Source organism: Rhinolophus hipposideros (assembly GCF_964194185.1).
Source record: "Rhinolophus hipposideros genome assembly, chromosome: 23".
Taxonomy (NCBI): Eukaryota; Metazoa; Chordata; class Mammalia; order Chiroptera; family Rhinolophidae; genus Rhinolophus; species Rhinolophus hipposideros.
In genome coordinates, this window is record NC_138069.1 from 31,224,400 (window position 1) to 31,251,510 (window position 27,111).

The following is a 27,111-nucleotide window of genomic DNA, read 5'->3' on the forward strand; positions in this document are numbered from 1 at the left end:
GGGTATTCTGACAGAATAAACATATTTTCAACTTTTAATTAATTGTTTGTCATTCTCATTCCAGGAAAATGAGTCAGTAAATGTTTGCCTCCTTGCCGAACAGGAGATGGCCAGGTTCACTGAATCAGAAGAGACTTGCAGAGAAACTGACCGTGTAGTGGAAAAGAACACGCCAGACACATTCCATGGCTTTGGTCCTAAGCCTGTGTTTCATTGCTGGCTTCCTAGGTGTCTGTTCCATTTTCTCATCTACACAATGGGGATTAGATCCATTGTTGCGGCCCAAGCCAGGCTGCCCCAAGTCCTACAATGGCATGTTGATTATTTTGAATTAGTTACTTAAGAATTCTCCCATGAACGAAGAAAATTTTGACTTCTCCGTGCCCCTAAAAGCAGGGGATAAATCTCCCTTGTGATGGATACCCTCCCTTCTCCTGAGACACATTATTACATAATGTGTAATTATTACATAATGTGTCTCTGTGTGAGGGATATAAATGATAAATGTCTAACTATTATATTGTTTTGTGCACCTGAAACTAAAACAAAGAAAAAGAAAAAAAAAGAATCTAGGTGAGGAAAGCCTGTAAACAAGCCTTGAAGCACCTTTACTGATTTACTACCCAAGCCCAAACCCTGTTTAGATTCCTCACGGATACATTCTAATGGATAAGCACACCTTGCTTAGTTTCCTTTCTAATGAGCAGAATTTTCACTGCCTTGTGAATTTTTTCAGCGATGTATTGTTTCTTTGTCTAAAACTATAAAATGTTGCCTGGTTCAATCATTTCTTTGAGTCTCATTTTATGACATGAGTATCTTATTGTGATTGTCCCATGTGCACGTATTAAATTTTTTTCATTTTGTAATCTACACTTACGTATATTTTATTATTAGCCCAGTAAGAAGAACTAAAGGAAGGTAAGCAGAAGGAATCCTCCTCTTTCCTGCCTGACACTACCTCCTTGTATCTGGTGATTTCTGAGATAATTAAAGGAGGGAAACACTGTTAAGTACTACACCAGGGCGCAGTAACATTAAATGTAATGGGCTTGCCTGTTTGGTTATTTACTACTTATTTTACAGTTTACTATTTCATTCCCTTCTAATTTATCCAATGTAAGAAGTGCATCTTTTCAGATGAGTCATTTTTAGAGTAGGAATTGAGTCCAAAATACTTTTAGTTGTTTCTGACACAGTAAAGTATTTTATCATGTTTGTCTCTACGGCCTTTTTTTCCCCCTTCACATTTTTCCAAAGTGAAATTTGTTAAAGAATGATTTTTAACCACAGAGTATAAAAAAAACCCTGTGTGTTTTTTAATTTCAAATTATAAGCAATTGCTTGTAGCAGAAATAAATGATAGGTTTGCTAGAAATGAGGCTATGTGACTAACAAATTTCAGAACGAAAGACTCAGTAAACATTCTAGAACTATATGATTTTTTAAGATGAATTACATCTTGGAGATCACATCATTTTTTTTTTTTATAAGACAGATTGAGTCGACTGATGTTACAAATGTGGCTCGTTAAGTGTCAGAGCTGAGACTTGAATCTTGAGATTCCTGAGTTTCAATCTACTGCACTGAGTTAGAAAATTATTATTATTTTTTTCCATGGGACCAGTATCTGCAGAGGGCTACGAACAGTGCTGCTAAAGGTATGCTCAAGCTTGGGAAACAGTATTAGAGGTCTCTTTAACTGTCACCGGAATTTTGAATCTCTGGTGACAACATCAATAAGAAAGCTGAACAGCATGGACCTGACTTCCCAGGGAAGAGCAGTTACTGTTCAGTCCAGACAGTTGCCTCATCCCTCCTCCTTTCTCCCTCTCTCCTTCCTTTCTTCTTTCCTTCCTTCCTCCCTCCCTCCTTCCTCTTTCCCTGCCTCCCTCCTTCTTTTCTTCTTTCCTCCCTCCCTCCTTAACTCCCTTCCTTTCTACTTCCTTCTTTCTGACAGCAATAATTATTAGAATACAATATAAGCAATAATTATTAGAAATGAGCATGTACTATTTATTTATATTAATTATCTTCGGGTATTCTGGTTAAGTGATACATGAAAACTTGGAAAGTAAGTCCTGTTTGTGTGTGGTTTGTATGTATATGGGTGTGGTAGATATTGTGTATGTGTGTGTGTGTGTGTGTGTGTGTGTGAGAGAGAGAGAGAGAGAGAGAGAGAGAGAGAGAGAGAGAGAGAGAGAGAGAGAGAGAGAGAGAGAGAGAAGGACCACACTGGAAGATCAGATGAGCATAAGTATACATGCATACACTTACTTTCTTAAATCTTAAAAGCAATATATACTCACTGTAACAGTTTAAACACTACAGAAAGTTATATATAGTGAAAAATAGCAGTGTTTCTACCATCCTATTCTCCAAATATAACCACTGGGAAGAAAGGTTTAAAAAAATAATGCAGTAACGCTGGTGCTATTCGTTTTACCCCTGGAAAAAATATAAAGTTGACCATTAATTTTGCACCAACAAGATGGTCTTTCAAGATGGATTAAATGTAAAATATGAAGCAATAAATTAAGTATAAAAAGAAAAATTTAGACTGCTTAACTTAAGAGTTTCAAGAGGAATTTTTATCCATTCCAGAAATTACAAAAGTACCAATAATTAGACAATATAAAAATTAAAAACTTGGTATGGCATGAATGAGAGCCTAGAAAAATATCTGCAATTCACATACTAATAAATGGTTAATATCTCTATTATGCTGTAGTTTGCTTTTTGTATTTTCTTGATTCAACTTGATAAGTTTATCTAAGGATTTTTTCCCCCCATTGATATTCAAGTGAAGTGGATCCAGTTTCCTTTAGGTAACTTTTGTTTTTTTATACATGGTTTTGGCACTTTATTTATGTTATGCTACTTTCTAAAACATTTGGAAGTTTTTTTCTGCTTTCTGCTATGATCTGCAAGAATTTAAATACTACTGGAGGTATTTTCTTTCTAATGTTTGACTTGATTTATTGGTGAAACCTTCTAGGCCAGATGCCCTTTTGATGTGGGAGTTACAGTTCTCTATCTTTTTAGTTTAATCTTCAGTAATTGGTCTGTTACTGTTTTCTCTTTCTCCTTGGGTCAGTATTGCTAATTTATATTTTCTAAGGATATCATGTATTTTATCCACATTTTCCAAGATCTTTGCATAATTTTACCTTTCTACATAATTATTATGGTTTAAAAATTTTTTACTTTGGTGTATCCATATTGGTTCCCTTTTTGATTTTACTATATATATATTTTTTCTTGATCAATTATTTCCCTATTTTACTTAACATTCTTTTTTTAAAACTGATTTATTTGAACATTATTTTGTTTTGATTTTCTGATGTGTCTTGATTAATACTTTCTTCTGCCTCTTTTAGATAAGTTGTTGCTCTTTTTTAACTTCTTGAATTGTACATTTAATTCAAACTTTAAAATTACTTGCTAGAAAGTTGTTTGAAGCTATAACTTTTTCACTGTTAACTATTTTAGCATCCCATAAGATTAATTATGAAGTATATTAAATAGCTATTTTTCTAAATGTTCTTCAATTTAATTTTTATTATATCTTTGACACATAAGTTATATAAAGTGAGTTTATACAATTAAACTTTATATATTACTTAGGTAATGTTTGTCATTTTCTCTTTTTATTTCCTATCACTTTAATTTATTTGGATGCTATTCAATTTGAATTTTATAGATTATATATGAATTATTAATAATTATATCTTTATTTTGGATCACAATTTTTATTAAATATATATGTCAATATTTTTTATCTTCAATTCATCTTTCTGAGTAATAATAGCCAATCCTATTGTCCTTTAGATTTATATTTGTCTCATTTGTTTTTGCCTGTGGCTTTACTTAGAATATTTTCTGATACTTTAGAAGTATTTCTAATAAATAGCATATGTTGGGTTTGGCTGCTTGATTCCATCTGAGAATCTTATTCTTTTGAGAGGTGAGATGATATACGCTCTAATTATAACAGTTAAAACAAGCTTGGTCTTCATTTTATCATCTTCATTTATGCTCTAAATTTGCTGTTAAAGTGTCCTTATCCTTATTTCTGATGTCTAGCTTCAGCAAACCTGCATCTTTCTTTATTCTATTTCTTTCTTATTATCACATCTAAAGTTTTTACAACATGAATTGTAAGTTTTTGATTCTTCTACCATTATGGTCCTCAGACTTCCATGCCTCAGAGTAAACCACAAAAATCTGAGAGAGAAAAATGTAGATCCCTCAGCTTTCCAATTAAATATTTTGATTTAAATGTGTCCAGTGGAATCGACTTTTTAGGCAAGTCGCCAAGATGACGCCTGATGTAGGTATTCTACGGGAGTCCCTTTGAGAGACACTGTCGTAGTAGTTACCTATGTTAATTTAAAACCTCTCTTTAGTCTCTAACTTCTCAATTCATAAACTCTAAAAATAAGGGTTCATATTTGAGTCCTTGCTACAAATTAGGAAACAAACACTATTTCCATCCTTAACAACATCTGTCCCAATTTTTGTTATGTATCTTCAGGATTAGTTTAAAAATATTTTAATTATCTTTTATTTTGTAACTTTAATTTTTGAAGTTGTATAGCTTTAGTTCTACCCTCTATCTTTAGTTCTAAATGATAGCATACTAGTTTTTCCTATTCTAAAGTTTACTTTACGTTTTATAAGGGGCTAGACTTTTTTATTAAGCTATTATTTTCCTTTTTTTAAAAATACAGACTCACTGATTCTACGTTCTCTAAGATCTTGCATGTTGAGAATAGACTGTCTTTCTTTTGCTTTTATATATCAATAATAACATTCTTAGGTTACATTGTCTCCTTTTCTAAACCCTGTCATATTTTTCCATTGTCTTATAGACAATGCTAAAAATGGTAGTTTGAGAACTAGCTTCTTTTTAATCTTCCTTGTAGGTCATTCACATTTTCTGACTGAAAGTTCAGTATTTTCAAATTGATATAATGTGTTGGTAATGAGATTCTATCATTTTTATCTTGGAATCTAGTATATCCTTTTGGTGTACTGATTAATTTCATTATAGATATGTATACATATATGATATATAGCATAATAGTTAAGAGTGTAGCCTCTAGTCATATTTTCCGTTCAATCATTTGTTAGCTGTCTAACCCTAAGTTAATTACACTCTCTGGGTCTGAGTTAATCATCTGTAAATTTATAACAATATAGGGTAATAATAGGGACTTATATTATGACGTAACATATGCAATGTGTAAGCACGTGGAAGGCATTCAAGAAGTATTTATTAGTGTCATATTATAATTAGTTAATGTCATATTTAAATACAATCATGTGTCACATAACAATTTTTCAGTCAACAATGGACCGCGTGTAAGAATTATAATAGAGATTATAACAGAGCTAAAAAATTCCTCTTCTTAGTGATATAGCCATTCTAATGTCTTAACATAACGCATTACTCATGTGTTTGTGGTGCTACTGGTGTGAAAAAACCTACTGTACTGCCAGTCACATAAAAGTATAGCACATACAATTATGTACAGTGCATAATACTTGATAATAATAAGTAACTATGTTACTGGTTTATGTATTTACCATACTATACTTTTTATCATTATGTTAGAGTGTATTCTTTCTATATATTAAAAAAAAAAGTTTACTGCAAAAGAGGATGCTGTGTTATGCCGGCAGCTGCATCATAAATCTCCCGTTCACTGCATCTCTTGATTACATCATTTTCTCTCGTGCTTGATTTAATCTTGTGTTGTTTTTCATACAGTAACATGCTGTAGCCTAGGAGCAATCGACTCTACCATATATCCTAGGTGTGCAGATGATTCAGCTATGCTGTACCGTCTAGCTTTGTGTAAGTACAGTCTGTGATGTTTGCACAGTGACAAAATTGCCTAACAATGCATTTCTCAGAATGTAACCCCTCCCCGTTGTTGAGTGGCACATGGCTGCATTTTTTTTTTCTATTCCATTTTCTCCATTCTGTACTTCACTAACGTCATGGTTGTTCATGTTTAATCCTCTATACTTGTCTTTTACATTTATTATGTTTTCTCTAAATGGTTTTTCTCTCTACATCTCTTTTCCTCAGCATTTTGCATGTTTTTCTATGGCCTGAACTTTGTGTTACTGCCCTGATTTTTTGCCATACTGATTTTCTCTTTCTTATTATTTTAGATATAGATATTAGTTTCTATAAAGATCTCTTTGCCTTCATTTGTACCTTTTTAATCGCCTCTTGTTTTGTCATCTCATTCTTGACCTTTTGTTTCATAGTCTCTTTCAATTTTTGGTAAGAAAAAAACTTTTGTTATGAAAAAGAAATTTTTTAATTTATCCTGAAATACCTTTTTTCCCAATAAAAGTCATTATTTGTCTTTTGCATGCTGAATTCAGAGAGAGAGAGAGAGAGAGGGAGAGAGGGAGAGAGAGAGAGAGAGAGAGCGAGAGAGCTCTGCAGAGCCTAGGTTTCAGTTGGGTGTTGATTGTTTTTGTTTTGTTCTTCTATTGCTGTCTCATTCTCTATGCCTTTTGGACAGAGAGGAGAAAAATTGCACATGCGGTTTTCAATACTTCTGTCTCCACTGCACTCTAATACTTCTGTCTCCACTGCACTCTAATACTTTTCACAACTGAACACAGTTAGATATCAGTTTTCTGTTTCTTTGTCATTTTAAGGGCCAGGTGGTATGGGTATATGGGTGTGTGTGTACACTGCCTTGTTGTTCTCTTTCATATGGTGCTAGTAGGTATGTAAACTACAGAACTTTTCTAGGGAACAAATAGGTAATATGTATCACCATTTTAAAGGCACATACTTTAAGACACAGAAATCCCATTTTAAGAGATAGATTGAGTCAATAGTGTGAAAATATGTCAGTAATGGGATGCTTATTTTAGAGATGTTTATAATGGCAAACAATTTAGAAACAATGACAACAGGTGCTCTTTACATAAATTATGGTACATCAATTCAATAAAATGTCTTGTAGCCATTAGAAATGATGTATACTTAAAGATACAAAATGAGTGGAAAATAGCAGTATACACTATAGTAGAACATAATTATGTATGTAAGAGGATGTCACTAATTGTGAATAAAAGCCAGTGTCAATAACACTTATATTTGGATGTGGGGGTTTGGGTGGTTTTCACTGCCTTTTGTACATTTTTTAAAGAGCGATCATGAATTAGTTAGAATTAGTTTTCTATAATTAGAAAAATGGTAATAAAGTTGAAAAAAGAAAAACTGAGGAAGACACACACCGTCCACTAGCACCTCCAGAATAATAGCAACTATTTACTGAGTGCTCTTTGTCTGACACTGTAAAAGGTCCTGAACACAGTTATATCATTTAATCCTCTCAGCAGCTCCATGAGGCAGACATTAGTGTTTCGCTTTTCAGTTGGGGAATTTGAAGGATGGAAAGGTTAAACATGTCTAATATCATACAGCTCATGAAAGATCACATCTGAATGTGAGCCAAGTTGAGTCTGATTCTAATAGGTACCATCTTCTTAGTACACCCTACTGCCTCTGAGGATTGTCACATACATCTCAATGCTTTTACACATTACAGGTTTAACAGCCCATTATTTACACTTTTGAATACCCGTTCTTATTTCATACTTTAAATATGAACCTAAAGAACTCAAGGGACAGAATAAAGACACACCGAACAAAGAAACGTATAAAAGCAGAAAACATTAAGATTCACATTTCATTGTAAATCATTGAGCATTCTCTTTAACATGGCATCAGAGAATATCATTAACTCTTTCAAGCCATGAACTGAAAAAATTAATGCACTGAAAAGGCAAATTCTCTAAAACATCCTCATGATTTGAGGATTTTCCTGAATTTTCATGTAACTCTACCCAATCATTAGACCAATCATGTAGTATACTTTCATTTTGGTTTGGAAAATTTGCAACGTTCTTCAACCATTTTCATTATAAACCCAAACTCCAACCATCAAACATGCTTTCTTCTACATGATTAGCATTCTACCCAGAAAACTGCTCAATCAAATCAGTCTACTTAAATTTCAAAAAGAGTAGCTAGAATTAAAAACAAGAAACAGCAATAGCAACACAAAATGAGATAGACCGAGGGAACAGACATAGTAGAGACTGGATGTTTAGAGGATTGGGACTAAAATAGTGATTAACAAAATCTCAAACATCTCTTCTCCTAGAATCTACTTAGTACCATTTATCAGACTGTGTTACTATATGTTACATAACAAGTATTGAAGTTAAAAAGCACTTAAAATACCAAAAACAAAGCAGCAATTTGATAGGTCAACCGTTCTTGTCCCCCACCCCACAGGAAATAACAACAAGGTATCAAGGAATTTGGGGTCAGAGCAATAAAATTAAGGAAGAACATGATACTTAGAAGATACAATATTGACAGCTCATCAGGCATCAAGTCCTCATAAGAAAGATCACAAGAATTTAACATCATTCGCTGCCTCACCAAGAAATAGAAATTAACAAAACAAAACAAAACCCCAGAATTGGATAACTATTGGATGATAAGGTGGAATGGTGAAGATTATCATCCTCTTCATCCTCTTCCAATAGGAACGACAATTTGCCAATTCAGAATTACAAACATGAGGATTCAGAAAATCAATTCTAAGTATTAATATTAGCCAAAGTAGGCTTTCTTTGTAAAAGTTTGTTGAAGTCAAGAGTTCTGATAAGGAACAATCTCAATTATTCCCTCTTATCTCTCAATAGTGATGGGCCTGCCTAGATAATACTTATCTGTGAAATAAATAACAACAAAGCAACAAGGACTTAATGCAAACATAACATTCCCAGACACAATCATCTAGGGCAAAAAAAACAGGTTCTTGAATTCTGAGTCAACCAATAGAAGGAATGTCCAATTTTCCACCTATTCCACTAAACCAAAGAAACACAACAAGAAAACTAAGCAATGCCAGAGTGTGTAATAACACACTGTCCTATCAACACAAATAAAAAAGTATCTCAAGATATGACCCACTTGGTTTCTCTCTCTAGCACAACAATAATGACTAAATGGAACACTGAAGCTTAGGTTCATCATGGCTACATTTAAAAAAACAAAACAAAAAAACCACCGGGAAAACCCCATTAGGGTCTTACAAAAACATTTAACTTAGCCCAAGTCTGTGAATACGAGTCCACAGGATATCTGCAAAGACCCCATACATTATTTTAAAGGGAACAGCTAAACAAATTGGCTTGAACAGAAATACAAATAAATGGATTAAAAACTGGCTATCTAACCGTATACAGAGAGAAATCGTAATTGGTAGTCCGTCTAGTTGGGGAGAAGTTTCCAGTTGGGTCCCACAAGGATCGATATTGGGTCCCATTTTGTTTAATATCTTTATAAAAAATCTGGAAGACAAAGTAGAGAACGTGCTAATTAAGTCGACTGATGCCACTAGATCATGATTGGTGGTTAAAGTAAACTGGACATAGATAAATGCTACTGGTCTTTAGAAAGACTGATGAGCACAGAGAATAGAACTTCTGATTAGTTATATCTTTTAAAAGTATTATTTAAAAAAATAAATTCCAAGCACTAGAAATAAATAGATTGAAAAGATCTTAGTGGCTTTGCATAACAAAAGATTAGGCACAGTGGGTACACACAGAGACACAACACTCATAAATGTAGAATGAAGAATGCCCCCAAATGGAGATCTTTTTGGTGTAGCTTTATTTGGAAATCTGGTGGTTGTAGGTCTCTCAATTATAAAAATGTTGGAGTCATGAAAGAACCAATGGGGTGGAAAGGCAGAGGTAACTAAATTCACAAATACATATATACTGAGTTATTGGCAGAAAAATAAACAAGGAAATAACATAAAACTTAAATGAAAAAAAAGGAGAGCTGAAAACTTAGAGACATGAGCAAGAAAAGTGGGTGAAATTAATCAAAAGCAAATACTACACACACACACACACACACACACACACACACACACACACACTAATAGAAGAATGCAAGGGATAATAGGAAGGATTCTCCTAACACGAGGATAGAGATTATATTTTTTTGAACTACTCCAGAAGATACTTGGGGAAAAAAATGTTCAGCAGAGCTCTTGATGGTTTGAAGTTTATTTTTAAAATCTTAGTATTTCACAACTTAGTTTGTCATATAAAAACAACTGTTAAATTGACACTCCTTGTCAGCCATGGACTCTCATGTGTAGTCAGGTGGGTTTTTCAGGTGAAATGAATATATAAATTAATGGGGAATCAGCTTTTTAATTTTACATTATTTTTTCACTTGCTAGCCCAGTGGATTGCACACTGGATAAGGACTGGAAAATTCAGCTCAAGTCTCAGAAATTTTGTTAACTTTACTATACAACCTTGGATACTTCACTTTGCTTAAGAGTCTTAGTTTCTGCATCATTTAAATGACAGGGTTTTAAGAGTAGCAGATACTCTTATTCAAATAAAAATTTACAGGAAACTAATAGAGAGAAGAGATCAGAAAAATGTGAAAGCATGCATGCTGTGGAAACAACGTGGGCTCCTGCTCAGCTAGCCTTCCATTTGCATTCCGCTCTGACCTCAAGGCACAGAACAGTATAAAAATCACTTTAGATGATCTGACTCGCTCCTTCCATCTCTAGGAAACCATCAAAAGAAGGATAAAAAAGTCAATCCCTTCCCTCCAGAGCAGCTAACAATACTTAGTTGATTATATGTGCCCTATTTTTGGGAGGGGGGCTTTAGAATGACAGTTGAAAAGAAGGGACCTTCCTGATTAAAAAAAAAAAAAAATAGAGCAGCTTTATTCATGATGCCGACACAAAGGAAAGCACTGTGCAATCAGAGCCCAGTGTGTATCTCCCCTCACCTTTCCTGCTGGGTTAAAAAAGAAACCGGGGGAGTCTGGAAGTTTAGATGATCACCTTTTGTTTTTAATCCAATCAAAATAGCTGTAAGTATTCTGGCCTAAGGAATAATTGATAAAGTCTGAAGTACTCCATTTGCTGTAGATTTCCCAGCTAATACCTGTTGATAAATGGTTTCCCTGCTTTGACTTTAAAACTTTTGACCTGAAGCATTCCTCTCTAGATAATTCTGTCTCTTAGGAATGGGATTGCATCCTACACGCTATAGATGTAAAATACACAAGCAAGCATCGCCAGTAGGTCTGGAGGTTGTGCATTTTATTTTAAAAAGTAATAAAGCCTACTGTTTATAATATTTTAACCTTTTATTTCTATTTACCACTTACTGAGTGCTTACTACTGTGTTTCCCCGAAAATAAGACCTAACTGGAAAATAAGCCCTAGCATGATTTTTCAGGACGCTCATAATATAAAATAAGCCCTACCGTATTATCCCGAAAATAAGACCAGGTTATATATTACTTTTTGCTCCAAAAGATGCATTAGGGCTTATGTTCAGGGGATGTCATCCTGAAAACTCATGCTAGTGCTTATTTTCCGGTTAGGTCATATTTTCAGGGAAACCCGGTATGTACTGAGGACTATGTTACCCTCTCTATGCATTATCACAAATAATCTTCACAAAAACCTATGAAAAAGGAATTAACTCAATTTTACAGATGAGGAAACTGAAGGTCAGCAAGGCTGATTTTTTTCCCCTATTGTCGTACAATTATTAAATAGAGGGTAAATCTTAAACTGACTCCAAAATATTTCTTCAGTACCACTGTGCTAAAGCATAACTCCTCATGTTTACATGTTATGCTTGCTGATCAAAGAAAGTGGAGAAAACCACTTGCCTTAAAAAGAATTTTAAGAATTGGACAAACATCTTATTGTGTCTGGGAGAGAAGCGGACTAGAGCGGGGCTTTTATCTCGGTGATGTGGACATTTTGGGATGGGTCATTCTTTGCTGTGGGGGCTGCCCTGTGCCTTCCAGGGGGTTGAGCAGCACCCAGGTCTCTACCGGCTAGATGCCAGTAGCAGTCCCTTGCCCCCAGTTTTAACAACCCAAAATATCTCCAGACATTGGCAAAGATCCTGTGGGGGCAAACATGCCTGCGTTTTGCGGACTGCTGTCCTAGAAGAAGGCCACGTATCTCTTTTCTTCTTTCATACTCTATGCACTGACTTGTGGGTCCAACTTCAGCCAAAGGATGAGCTGTTTCATCACTATGGGTTACCTGCCCAGTGAGACATTCCCTACCTCCATCGCAGTACACTGAATTTAAACTATCTGAGGCTCTCCAGGTTCAGTTTGCTATAAAACGGCCACTCTCTGGATCTTTAATTTATCATTTAAATGCAAACTGGTATGAAAAAATAGGGTAGATAAAGTGAAAAAAGATCAGATGTTATTAAGTCAGCTTTGCATTAGGCGACTGATTTAGACTCATTTCAAATTGCGGCCTTATGAGATAGTTTTATTTATTTATTCATTTTCTTTTCTCTACTAAGGCAAGGACAATCATAAAATGGGTTTAAATAGCATTCTCTCATTTGACATCCCGAGAGAGCCGTAATGCTTCGGTGGAATCTACTGACAGTTTTCAATAAGTGAAACCTCAGGCACTGCAGAAAATCGACAATTTCCTAGACCTGTGGTTCACTGGTTTTCAAGGGCTGTACTTAAAATTCGCATCATTACGAATAACATCTCCCAGGAAAGCAGTGCCTTTGATTACAGCATAGTCCAAAATCAAATATCAGACCTATAGCTACGTGGAAAAATATTAGTGAGTCAGAAGCTTTCCCTGGATTTAGTCCAAATGAAACTCAGTGGTAGACTTTATGTATGGTATGCTATCCTTGGAATTGAATGGACGTTAGAAACACTAACATGTCAAGTAAATAATGATTGGTATGGTTAATACTTCCAGATAGTTTAAAAGTATTACTGTTTTCCTAGCTCCATCACTATGAACTCTGAGGCCCAGGCATAACCCAGAACAATTTAAACAGAATTTCTTTTAATGCTCTGTGGGCCATTCATCTGGGCACTCAAAGTTGAGGAGCACATCCTTCAAGAATGAACTGGGTTTACAATGGCTTGAGAATTGTTCTTTGACTATGTCTGACCTCAGCAAGGCCATGGCCTCCTACAATCAGTTGCTTCAGCGATTTTCAGTGGTACATGTGCAAGGCATTAAGTAATTATCTGTCACTTGAGGAGAAAATTATTCTTTCCTCTCCTGCACTTCTCTTTCTATCCTTCTGATGACTTCAAGGACAAAGTCTCAGTTTGCAGCTGGTGGGTATTTAATACATCTCTGTACTTGATTATCTCTCCTTTAAATCACAGAGAATTTAGAGTTGAGGCCCAGAGCCTTCATCTGGTATAATCTAGAATTTAATAACATAATTTTACTTTTATTTATTTATACTTAAGCTGATCTTTAGCAAGTGATACCGATTTATGTGATAGGAAATTTCATTTTTAAATAAATTTAAATAAAGTGAGTAAATTTCAATAAGTCTCAAGTAAGTAAGAGGACGCATTATACTTACATACTGACAAGTCATAAAGGTGGTTCTCTGATGATGCTGGGTGGGGCGACCCTAGTGTTAAGGTAAAGGGCATCTGAGTGGGTTTGGGCTGTAATTGTGCCTCCATCACTAATTAGCTTTGTGGTGTGGGGAAAATTACCCTTCTCTTCCCTGGGCCTTGGTTTCCTCATTCATTAAACAAGGCCTTTAACCTATATTGCTGGCATTCTTTTATGCGTTTAAGAAGCAAGGAGGGCTTGCCCTCTGGATTTACCTTGTTTACATCCAGGCGCATCTTTTCACTGTTGGCACTGGCAGCTTTTTCAGCTGCTTTCTTCTGGCGTTGGGGTCCCCTCCCAAAGAAGATGTAGTTGACCAGCGCATACTCCAGAAGGGCCATGAACACAAAGACAAAGCACCCCATCAGGTACATGTCAATGGCCTTCACATAGGGGATTTTAGGGAGAGTCTCCCGGAGGTGGGTGTTGATGGTGGTCATTGTAAGGACAGTTGTAATTCCTGGAAAGAAAATAAGAGAGAGTAATGATGCTTCTATTTCCTTGCTACTCTCATTACAGTTGGAAAGATTATTGTACTCTTTTACTCATTCATGTATGCCACAAAATATTACTGGGCACTTATATCCCAGCTCTGTGACAGCCCTGGAGATAGGCATAACTCATTAATTTACACTAAACATTAATCATGTTAGAAACTTCTTTAATTATATTTTTATATTTATAGTTATATAACTAGTGGGATAGGCTAGATATGTGAACTGAATGCTATGTTAGACACGTATGTAGGGTGAAGTTGAGAATATAGAGACACCCTAGTTTAGTCTTGTGATGTGACAAGGAAGAGATGAAGAAATGAAGACTTTGGAGCTGCATCCTTGAAGAATGATTCGGAGTCACCCAGGCACCCAGGACTGTAGGTCCACAGTGATGCAGACCTCAGAGCATTGGTCGTAGAGAGAACTTTCTGTGCAAAAGGGGGGGCTTTGTGGGGTGAAAGTGTACAGCACATCGAAAGAATCTCAAGAAAGTCAACATGGGTACAGTAGAGGATACGATGGGAAGAATGGGGCAGGGAGTGAAGATTAAGTCGGAGCTACATAATGGAAAGCCATATATACAGAGCTCAATGGGGAGTCTGAAATTAAAGTTGTAGGTAATGTGAAGCCACTGACCAGCTTTAAGCAGGGAGATATAGGGACAAATTGTGTTTAGGAGAATCATCTGTTAGCAGTGTGGGGGAGAGGGGGGAAGCATACAAGATGGGGATAAAAAATACTAGTTAAGAGTTTCTCAGAATAATTTAAGTGAGTGATGGAAGGGAAATAATTTAAAACAATCACAATTATAGTACAACAGTGAATGCATTATACGGATGATATGGACAAATGATTTCAAAAATTTGGAAACTGGAGGTAGTGGGTAACAAAGTAGGAATCTAGCCCTCATGTTTCTAGATTGGGTACCCAGGCATGTCATACAAAGATAAATAATACAGAAGTATTACGTGATTCCTCCTGGGAATTGTCACACTAGGTGATGGCATTCATAACTATAATTATTCGTCCGGCTGAGTAAGCATCTCTAACAGCGGGGAGCAGTTTCCCTCAAAGGTATAATTGAAGGGATAGGGATAGATAAATGCTGGAAAAAGCACTGGGGGACCAGAACCCTGAATATGATACGGTCCAGCTTTGTGAAAATAGAGCTCAGAGGTCAAGACCACACAGATGGGAGGTTGTACAGGCAACATATGAACTGGAATCTGACTCAGAAACTTGTGTCCTAAAACACTACTAATAACACATCCCAGAAGTTAAGTTTAATTTCTTTGATTTTGGGGGGAACTTACGTTTTCTGATTTAATTTTACCTCTCTAATAAGATCATAATATTAGTCATCATGAACCATTTTCCAATTTCATTTTTCTCTTCATCATTTCAAATATAGATTATCCTGTACAACATGGGTCTCGTAAAATTGACAATGCTGACTGTACTGTTTACCTAAATCTCATTTTAAGGTTATTTCTGACCTAGCATTCAATTATTCACATAAAAAAACTGAAATTTCTTTTCAAAAGTAAATAAATTTTGATTACTCCTATAATTGACATAAAAGAGATAACAAATTTTCCCTTGGGAACAATAGGATTTTTACAAATTTCACTTATTTCCTTTGTTCAGCAAATATTTACTGAACACCATTTCACTATGTGAGACACTACAGACATCACAGAAGCAAAATTAGAATATGCACCCTTCTCCAATGGATCTTTGAGTATCCTGAGGAAAAATGACATCACAAACCAAATAAATATAAATTATAATCGTGATTGGTCTACACAGAGGAGTTGTATAGCCTTTTAAGCAATTAAATCACAGGGACTTGACTCCGTCCAGGAGGTCATTACATCTCCCTCTCATCCTTGACCCACCACAATCTAAGCCAAAGTGATCCCTTTAAAAGGGAAATCAAATCACGTTATTTCCTTGCTCAATGACTCTCTAATTTCACTCAGAATAAAAGTGAAGCCTTTATCATGGCCTCCAAACTGCTTCATAGTCTTTCCATCCCCTCCTGCCCATATGACCTTGAGTCTGGAACTCTCTCTGTGTTCACTTCACTGGCCACTCCACTGACATGCTGGCAGGTTCCTACCCCAGGGTCTGGAATCTGCTCAGCCAGATATCCATGTGGTTGTTCACTGCTCCAAGCCTTTGTTCCACTGACAATTTCTGAGTAAGGTCTACCCTGATTATTCTAAACTGTATCCCCTGGTACGACCCTCCTCCCTTACCTTGCTCATCTCCCTCTATAGACTGACCATATTATATAATTTGCTTGGCTACTCGATCTATTGCCTATCTTTTCTTACTGCTAGAACAGGACTTCCAGAAGGGCACTGCTTCATCTCCAGTGCCTAGTATAGTTGGCATGGCAATAGGTATTCAACAAATAACTTGTTGGATGAATAAATAAATTACCTCTCCAAGGAAGTAACAATCGAATGACAGTTGGCCTAGTATAGTTGGCATGGCAATAGGTATTCAACAAGTAACTTGTTGGATGAATAAATAAATAACCTCTCCAAGGAAGTAACAATTGAATTAAGATCTCTTGGTGGAGGAGTTAATTCAACATTTTAAAGAAATTAGCCAGAACTCAAAATAATAAAGATAGTATAAAAGCTCATAAACTCACTAGATTTGGAGTTAGCAACATAAACATGTTCATGAAATCTAATTCATTCTCTTCCTCTGGTGTTATAACAAAAAAAAATCAAGCATAGGATAAGTGATGCCATAGACGATTTTTCTACAATTTTTACTTGGTTGTTTCCTGCCCTCTGCCATACTACTCTAAAATGTTAGTAAGATTTTAGAATTCTTTCTGCTTAGTTGTCAGTTACATATTACATTTCTTTGTTTCTTGCTCAGAAGAAGGGGAAAAAAGAAGAGTGGATGGGAGCTCTTCCCAGGTAAAGAAACACAGATACAAATTTAATAATTATCAAGCAATATAATATGAACTATGCTTCAATAAAAATATCACGCTGATGAGACTAATTTCATTACCAACAGCTATATAGTTAACTAATTTTGACATGAAAGAGCTTTAAAACGTGCTTAATTGATTTAAGGCTCAATCAGATCACCCAACGTCTGAGAGTCAAATCCTTGTGCTGCGTGCATTCTGATCTTGTCTGACATCACAAATTCCAGGGGAAGGAAAATGCATTTGTGGACACACCACACACACACACACACACACACTCACACACACACACACAACACACACCACATACACACACCCACACACTCTGTATACCACACGCACAGACCACACACATGCACACACACCACACACACACAAACACCACACCCACCCACACACACACCGCACACCACACACATACACATACACACAGTAAAATTCCACAAATAGAAAATGGCCTACCTAATGCCACTCTTGCAGCAGAAGCATCATAATTAATCCAGAAGGAGACCCAGGAGAGGATTGTGATCAGGATGGAAGGCATGTACGTTTGCAGGATAAAGTAACCAATGTTTCTCTTAAGCTTGAAGCTGAGGGACAACCTGGGATAGGAACCTAGAAAGGCAATTTTAGAACATCATCATTATCAATCAATACTTGTAGGATACTTCCCCTTAGAGTCCTATAAACAGTTTGTACATCTTCCTAAACTCAATTTTAGCTCTGGGTCAAGAGCACTTTCTCCTGCAAAAGATGTCTGAGGACTCTGGGATTTTACATAGCAGGAGTGACTCAGTGTTGAATACATCCCATACTCATCAATAATTAAAAGGATGCCTAGTTTTCTCTGCTTAGCCTCATACAGCGGATCAAAGATACCTCATTCTCTACAATTGTGATGAAAAGACAATTTGGGACAGTCCCTGTGTCCCCGCTCAACTGTTTCTCAGCAAGTCCATCTATTAAGTTTTTTCACATGTAAGATTAAGGCTGCATACTCTGATGACAACCTCTTCATAAAGCCCCAGGATGATTTTAAGCCTGGAATCAACGGCTATGCTTCAAGTAATATAATACCTCCCTGAAATTTTGTGAAGGTTTTCATATGTATGCATTGTATTTTGTTTCTGTAATTATTGCATCCCTCAGAGTCCTAAAGGGACCCCTGACCCGCCTGAAGGTGGAGAATCACCGCTTCTGAGCAGTATTTGTGGGAGACAGAGCTAAAGGATCACATTCCTAAAGCTGGGTCCTTTGCGGTGATCTGGGGTGTTACACTTTAGACAAGCTACGACATAACAGAACACAGCCTTAGAGCAAAACAATTCCCATCGATAAATAAGGGTGTGTTGGGGGTCATGGAGGAGTAGCCTAACTAACTGAAAGAAAGACTTGTCTGGCTTTTTGCGGCTACACCAAGTGTTTCAATATTAAGAGGATTTTAAGTAGGAACTCATTTCTACAATCTCAGGGATTCAGAGAACCTCACACTTAGGAAAAGCTGCTGTTATTATTATTCTTTTATTTAGAGCTAGAAGCTACATTGAATTCTTACCAAGTCATACAACTCTCGCCTGCAGTAGTTTCCAAGGACAGAAGTGCTTGAATCCTTTGCAGAGGGGCAATTCAAAAACTACAGTTACAGTACTAGCTGTTCCCTTAATTAATATGTAGCAAATTATTACTTTCTTGGGCTTTTTTTTTGTTAAAAAAATTTGTCTAATGAAACCAAGTTAAAAAAACCTATAACCTCAATACTGGAAGTGTAAGGATGGTGAAGGCATAAGATAATCTCAACATCTGGAAGGGTTTTTAGCTCAAAAACAGGAGGTAAAGATACATAAAGAAATTCCTACCCTTTGAGGGAAATGTGAATTTCTCCTCTCCTACTCTCTTTAGAGAATTTAATTATGATCAGACTCGAGTGAACTCTGACTTGACTCTCCCCAGGACATTTGGAAAAAAGTATGACCCATTCTGTGAGATGAATGAAGTTGAGGGAACTCTTCATTTCTCTTTCTGTATTCTGTCTCCAACAATTAGTCCCTTCTCTGGCAAGTGAGAGACACAGATCTAACCCTCTCAGCTTTGCCTTCTGGAAAATAAATGGGTGGGCTGCAAATGAGCAATGGTCTTGAGGGGGAACTGAAGGTTTTCAGCAGATCTAAGGCTTCTAGAGCCCCCATCCTTCCCTGGGACCCGAGACTGAAGTAAGGGAAGACTCTTTTACCTTAATGCTCTTCCCTGATACAAACCTGTGGAAAACACCACCTTCTTGGTGATAAGTTTGTAATCTACGATAGAGAACTGTGGAAGTTCAATCTTTGTCACTCCTGTTACTGCATTATCATCACCACGCCAGTAAAACTCAATGTCATCCGTTGTGTATCCATCTGTAAAAGGAAACACACACACACAAATACATAAAAGAAAAAACAAACAAAACAAAAAGAATAAAGTTTAGAAGACGAGCTATGTAAGTGACATTAGGTACCTCAATAGGTACCTAAGCACCTCGAGTATATTACCATATTTAATCCTTAAAACGATCTCATGAGGGAAGTATACTTAGACCCACACGAAACAACAGAGACTTAGACAAAACAACAGCTTGCATTAAGTCTTGCAACTAGGACGTGGTAGAGTTGGGACTTGAATCTTAGTTTATCTGATTATGAATGTCCCTCTCTCAAATATTATCAGATTATCACCTACCCTGGATGGAACTCTAAGGGAAGACAAAAGAAGAGGAAAATCATTTAAGTTATCAATACAACATGAAATTCTATCAAACTCTCCCATCCCAATATAAAATATTTGAATTACAATATATTTGGGTTTCAAGTCAGAAGTGATTGGGAAGAAGTGAGTCATAAATTTTTAATGCACATAGAAATGATCTCCAAATTTGATTTTGCAGCATATCTAAAAAAATCCCCCCAAACAAAACACAAAACAACATTAATTCCAATAGTTTTAAGCAATAAATACAAATGCATAGTGTATACTATAAAGGCACAGAGCATTTAGAACTTAATGCTTGTATTCATTCGACAGTTATTGACTGAGCACCTACTGGGCTCATCAGTACACAGTTGCTGGGGATAGGACTCCGTATAATAAAGGTATGTCCTCTGTTATAATTATACTTTCAATCCATGGGACAGAGTAGAATAGCACATATATCCTAATTAGTAAGCACACATATAACTGCAGTTCATAAGCACACATTAGATTGTAAACAGTGCTACACAGGGAAGCTTGCAATGAAATCTAATGAATATAAATATTATATAAACCAACCCACAAAATATCCCCCCACCAAAAGCATACATTCTATATCACATATATCTCTTCAAATAACTTGCATCTAAGTAGGTGAATATTTACAAGTATTGGAGATGGGACAGACATTGCTCACCCAACTTCAAAAGCAACAGAACAAATGAAAAAGACTGCTTAAGTTCTTTGACTTTTGACGTGTGACTAGTTAGTGCAACACTGAGGACTACAGTGGCAATCCTTTGACTCTCAGCTCTTATGATTTTCAATAAACCACATTTCATACAAAGAGAGAGAGAGTCAAATCTCCAAAAAAAGTGGAAACGGATTATTTTTCAAAGAACTACAATGCCCTCGATTTAAGTATTTACATCAACCATAGCACAGCTCAAGCAATGTCTTAACTTTTCTAGAAATCTGCAGTTCCCTTTATCCATAGGAGCAATCATTTTCATCTGGTGCAGAAATACAGGTTTTTGGAAGAGTTATTGAGACTTGAACTTCTAGTTTGCAACTATAAGCTTCTGGATAATAGCTAATGGTTTTAAAAAGGCTTGTTTAGTTGCAAATGGCATAATTATGTTGTAATCAAAATTACAGTTTTAATAAATATCATCAACATGTTTATTAGCATGATCTTTATTTCAGACAATGTCTTTCTTCATGTAAAACTCTGATTTTAAAGGAAAGTCCAGGTATTAAGTGAATGGCATAAGGAGCAGATTCTCAGAAAAGGTTTCACTCCCCATTATCTATCTCATTATATCCTTTACATTATCCTTAGAATTGAGGTGTCTGTCCCGAAGGATAACTGCTGTTTTTCTCTGATTGCAGTTCTCCTGAGATGGCCTAGGAACCCTCACAGTCCAGAATTTCATCTCAAATATAAACCTATTCCTCATTTGTTATTCGCACACATCTATCCATTATGAAACTGTTTAAAATCAACGACAAGCCCACCTTTAATAAAACTGTTTAAAGTAACAAAGAAAAGCAAATTTTGCTCCTAGAATCAACCTAGATAGTTAGAAATGCATTTTAAAATTGAATTTGTGGTATATAAACATGAATAAAGGTATTTATGAAACAAGAAGGCGATAGTTTTTTTTTTAGAAAAGCATTTGTCAAATACAGCTATCTTCAAAAGAAGAGGCTGAGAGAAAAGTCAACTCTCAATATTTCCAATAGATGATTACAACTAAAATAGTGAAGAGTGTGTTTCTGGTACTCCAGCTTCCTTTCTTCAGGATTTCCCTTCTTTGCCCATCACCACAAACCTTATAACAGAAGCCCTCTGTAGGCAGAGGCAGGGGAATAGCTATGGCATTTCAATACACATGTATAGGAGATGTGTAATAGTTGTTTAGTAGGTCAAAACATTATTATGAAATAACAGACTTTTGTCAAAATGTCGGATAGTTGACACAGTGCTCGCTGGATAATACTTGGCAGAGAATAGGCGCTTGGGAAATATTGTTGAATAAAATATTTAATACAAATGTGGATTTGGGTGATGGTTGTTTTCTAGAGGCTTGGCATTCACCATTAAAAGGTACTCATCGTGTTTACACCTCTGTCTCCTGCTCCCAGCACAGTATCTGGCACAGAGTTGGCATTCAGTAAACATTTTCTCAGGGACTAACAAAAAAGTCGCCAATGATAACATAGCCTGTAAGAATAATCCAAGGGTTCTTCAGTATATAGTTCTCTTTATGTAACAGTTGGGCAAGTTACCTAACCCTCTCTGTCCTTTATTTTCTCATCTATAAATTGGGATGATGATGATAACAGCTATTTCCCAGAGTTGTTAGTGTAGAAAAAATAAGTTGCTACTTGTAAAATATAACAGTACCTGGTAGATACCACTTAAAAAGTTTAGCTAATGCTTTCTTTTTAAATATGAATTCTTTAAAAGCAATAAAAAATCTGGTATTTAATGACATGCCGGTTTACTGCTAGTTCACGAACACACTGAGGAACTTGCATGATGGGAAACTGAACGGCTCAACGATACTTATAGAACTCTCGGAAGTGTTTAGAAATTGATAACAAAGCATTTGAAGGTTAGTTTGATATTTAAGATTTTGGAATCTGACACAATCGAGAAACGTATTGTATGTGTTTCTTAGCTAGTGCTGGTCTTAAAAACCCCAATCTTCTTAACTTCATTTTGGGTTAACCAAGTATAAAGCGCTGCAAATGGAAAGAAAATGTATGCTCTTGCATCAGTGCTTTCTGAAGATGAAAGACCAACAAATCCAGGACAGTGCCAGAGTGGTGAAGTTCAAAAGCTAGCTGAATATATTGTGTAGGGTTAGCTGAAAGCAAACCTAATTTTCTTTGAACCTTCTCTGAAGGAATATTTAGCAGTCTTTCAAAGTGATTAAAAATAAAACATATGCAAATATATATGACCTGACTTTGACAACTTTCATAATAACAATGAGTGAAAATAATTAGATTTATTTTAAGATATCAGAAGGAAGAGATGCACTGGAGATCTTCATTAATGTCTTGCAAATGAAATTCATCTTTTATAATTTATTCATGGGATTCTAGAAACTGAGTCATTAAATTATATCATATTATCATTAAAAACATAACCCAGATAAATTCAGATGGCCTATGAATACACCAAAATACAAATTTACTGGAATTTACCTGGAGGAATTAAAACTATATAAAATGTTACAAGCCTCTGACCAGGAAAGATAAATATGAGAATTTATAAATCTATATAAGACATAAATGATAGCTATGCTCTCTTTCAAATATTGGAAAAACCATGCACTATGAGATCTAAGGAGTAAAAATGCCATTTTAAAAACATTCACATAATAACTGAGCATATTCTCACAATTGTGACATTATCTTATTACATAACATGGCATTTTAAAATGTTTTTTCTCTCTTAATGTCAGCCTAACTGTCTCTTTTGTTATCTACTAAGTAAATAGTTCGGTTTAGACGGATTTTTCTGTGCAAAAATATGAACCTGTACCAAGAAATTAAACAGTGGTGCTTGGTAAGAACATTTAGAAGAAATGACTTATCGATGACATTATTTTTCAAGTGGGAAGCTAAAGTGGCTTACTGTTTTCTTGTTACTTATTTCAACTTAGTTCCTCAACTTGATGGTGGAATGTTCTAGGGTAATTATCTGTTTCTATTTCCCACTGTGTCTTACATGGCAAATGAAACACAGTAGTTGCTATAATCTGTTAATTTTCAGTGGTCACAACCGGTTGGTGACACTGACAAGGAAGGGCTAGTGTAATTGGGATAATTCACACTAGTCATGGATAATTTCAACTTTTTAAGAACAATCTTGTCTCAAATTATCTGACCTTTATATGTCTATCACAGCACTTTAAGAATGTTTTCGAATTCAACACCTCACTGAAAAAAAAATTCACATGTTACTGCCCTATTAGTATTGAAAAATTTTATATGAGTACTATTATCAGTTTTTAAATAACTACTAGTAAAACTTACTTTATATTCTGAGAAACACTCATCCTACGATGTGCTTCATGGAAAGAGGTCCATGTATTTGGGAGTCACGGTACATGGTGGCCTTTTCTTGTCGTCACAGACATTTAACCTAGTCAAGTTTAGGAAACCCTTCAATAAATAATGTTTAATGTTACTTCCCCCTGGATTTTGCCAAACCTATTTTTTAAGGATATGAAAAATGCCCACCCAGGTGTGTTCCATAAAATGCTGGAGTTATTCACACATTTTAGGGTGTTTAGGTATGTTCTTCACAAAGCCAGATAAGCCCTTGAGAAGGCTCATTGTTCTTTAGAAATATATCTCGCTTCTTTAGTGGATTAAACATATTTTTTCCCTCTAAAAAGGTTTCCAAGAAACAATAAAAGCATTTGCAAACAACGGAGAACCAATTGCTTTTGAAGAGAGTAAGGCAGACGATCATTTCAGGGAAGCAGCACTCAGTGTGCAGAGAAGGCAGCGTTGTCATGACTCCCTCAGCGACCACACGCGGAAGTGTGTCAGTCCACAGTCACGATGGGCACCGCTGCATGCAGAGGCCTGAACGCTGTGCAAAGGGACACGATGGAGCACAGCTCACACCAATGACAGTTACAGGGGTGTCTCAAGAAGGAGATACACACTGCTCAGCCACAACATCTGAAATTCAGCAATGAAAAGGACCCAGAAACACTCACTAATATGACTCCTTAATTGCATCTTAATATCACTCTGTTATTCAGATGGACTGCTAGAAATTTTTTTTTTCCTGTCAAATCATTTCTAGACCTTGAGCAGCTCAACATAAACAGACTAGGATAGGTCAGACTTGCTCCTATGGCACCAAGTCATGACCTGCTGTTCGTCCCACATCAAAAAATAACCTATTTTTTTGTGTTATTCCCATTCTCAAATTCAAATCTTATGATGTGTGAGAATAGGAAATCAATCATAATCAAGTAAAATGTCCTATTTTGTGCTGTAAAGAGCACTTCTTTATTTGAATTTCAATGCAAATCGTAGTCTTTGTTGTCTCTGTGTGGGAGAAGGGTGATCTGCACAGAAGGCTGTGTCTGCACATTTAGCTCCATGATGTGTGTTTTTAAGTTTTCTTCTTTATATCAAGAAAGCTGAAGGAATTAGGCTAGTGATCCAAGTAAGAGCAACCAATTAAAAATAATAGTAATAAACAAAACTAGCCACAGCAATAATAATAATCACAGCTGCCAGTTACAGAGCCCTTATGTGTCACACACTGCCTTAAATTCTGTATATGTCTGTATTTAGAATGATATAAACTAGACTCAGTTACGTTACCAGGAATCCTCCCTTCTGTCCAACACTGCTGTTTTCATATGCATGAGCCCTAAGTCCTGAAGGAATACAGAAGAGGCAGAGAACTTTTGGCTAAAAGGATAGGCCGGTGATTCTCAAATTCAATATGCATAGAAATAACCTGGAAATCTTGTTAAAATGCAAACTTGAATTAGGTAAGAGGAGCCTGAGATTCCACAGTTCCCATAAACTCCCAGGGTGTGTCGATGCAGTTTGCCCATGGACCATTCATTGGAAGCAAATGATTGAGAGATTTTTACAGAGCAAAAGTCACTATACCTTAGCATGGGTGTCAGGCAAGGAATGTTTGGCCCAGAGAAGAACAATGTTTCTTCTGAACAAAAGTATTGAAAGATCAGAAATTAAAATATCGTCTCCTAGTTCTGCCTTTCTTATCAGGGATAAGAGGTAACGTTTCTGATGCTATCTCAATCCAGTGGTCTGGTTTTCTTTAATAATCTATGACCTGCAGTCATCAATAAGGCAGTGACAGCAAAGAATCAAGATACGGGGCTAGGTCTAAAGGTTTTCTGCAAATCCAGGCCAGTTTCATGTGAATATTTAGCCTCATTAGGACTAAGAATATTCCATTTTAACATGAGATCTCTGCATCTGTTATATATATATATATATCTGTTATATATATATATATATAACCATATATATATATATATCTGTTATATATATATATATAACCATATATATATATATGGTTGTTAGTTGTTGACTAAACCTCGATAGATTAGTCAACAACTTTTTAAGTTTCTGTTTTCTTCTAGCTTATGCTACTCATGCTGCTATTTTTACTTGGTATAAAAAAAGGTTGATGATGCCATTTATATACCTAAAAAAAAGAGAAAACAAAAATATGGAGAACTTCTTGGTGGCCTTCCCAATAGGTTCAGAATTAAATGCAAATTCTTCAGTAAGGAATTAAAAACCCCATTACTGGTGCTTCTTTCTACCTTTGCGGTCTCATCTGTTACACTTCTTCCTTTTCCAGTGCTCCCGTCTTTTGCCCACACTCTTCAGGAATCCTGACCTCCAGGTTTTGATTCAAGTGATTTCCATTACTTGAAATACGATTCCCTCTCACAGCTAATTTCTGCACACCTTAAGGGCCCATGTCAACTTTCACCTTTCCCAAGACAGTGCCTCCTTTTTCCCTATTGAGATCCTTCTCTCTTTGCTTCCTGGTGTTTCCACAGCACTTTGCTTGACTCTCCACTCATATAGTTCTCACAGCCAGTTTTGCATGAGAGGATTTGTGGATGTTTTGGTTTCAGCCACTAGACTATCCCAGAGGGTAAAGAACCAGGTGGGACACTTGTCTGTAGGCTTTCTCCTCCATAACAGAGGTCTTAACTAAGGGTGGCACTCGTGCCAGCTGGCTGAACTGAGCTGTTAATGTGTAACTCTTTACTTGTGGTTTACCGGGTACCCATGTTAAAGAGTGTAGTGATGAGCAGACACTGTTTGCTGGATTGCAAGGTGGTAGAACTGCAAACCAAGCATCGTCCTTGTCTTGGGATATGGAATTCCCATGCTTCAGCCTCAGTCATTTCAAGAAAGGCAGTGCCGCTGGAACCAGTCCATAAAAGGGAGCTACCAAATTGAAGCAAAGGTGCCTGTGTGGAAAGAAACTTCCTGATGTTTCTGACTTTTAAAATATATTGTCATTCTTAAGGGAACAAAAGTATCTCAGGAGTGGCCACTGCCCTCTGGTAATGCCTTTCCCTGGGCTGACAGATTTTGCTAACCAATCTGAACAATTGCCTCCAGAGGCAGCTGATACCTACAGCTCAAATGGAATAATGCTCCCTAGTGAAAAGGGGATATGGTCACCCAGAACAGTCTATTAACTGAAGGGTGATAACAGAATATGATAAATTAACAAGGCCAATTGAATGGCCTGGAGATATGTACAGCTGTGTAATAAAATGCCATCAAATGCTACACCAACCCATCTGCTTTCTAGTAAGCGGTGGGAGAGGAAGTGAAGATGTAGCTGAAC

General features: G+C 36.2%; 1 protein-coding gene across 4 annotated transcripts in view; it reads right to left on the minus strand.

Annotated features, from left to right (window-relative positions):
- The window catches only part of GABRB2 (gamma-aminobutyric acid type A receptor subunit beta2), a 206,624-nt gene that overhangs the window by 25,767 nt on the left and 153,746 nt on the right, over positions 1 to 27,111 (minus strand). For 3 of the 4 annotated variants that reach the window (XM_081036103.1, XM_081036105.1, XM_081036104.1), the window contains 4 exons: positions 19,244 to 19,381; positions 17,451 to 17,603; positions 13,748 to 13,992; positions 9,295 to 9,408 (listed from right to left, as the gene is read on the minus strand). In XM_081036103.1, coding sequence (XP_080892229.1) covers positions 9,295 to 9,408; positions 13,748 to 13,992; positions 17,451 to 17,603; positions 19,244 to 19,381 — 650 coding nt within the window. The remainder of the gene's footprint in view (positions 1 to 9,294; positions 9,409 to 13,747; positions 13,993 to 17,450; positions 17,604 to 19,243; positions 19,382 to 27,111) is intronic. The other variant, XM_081036106.1, reaches the window with a different exon arrangement.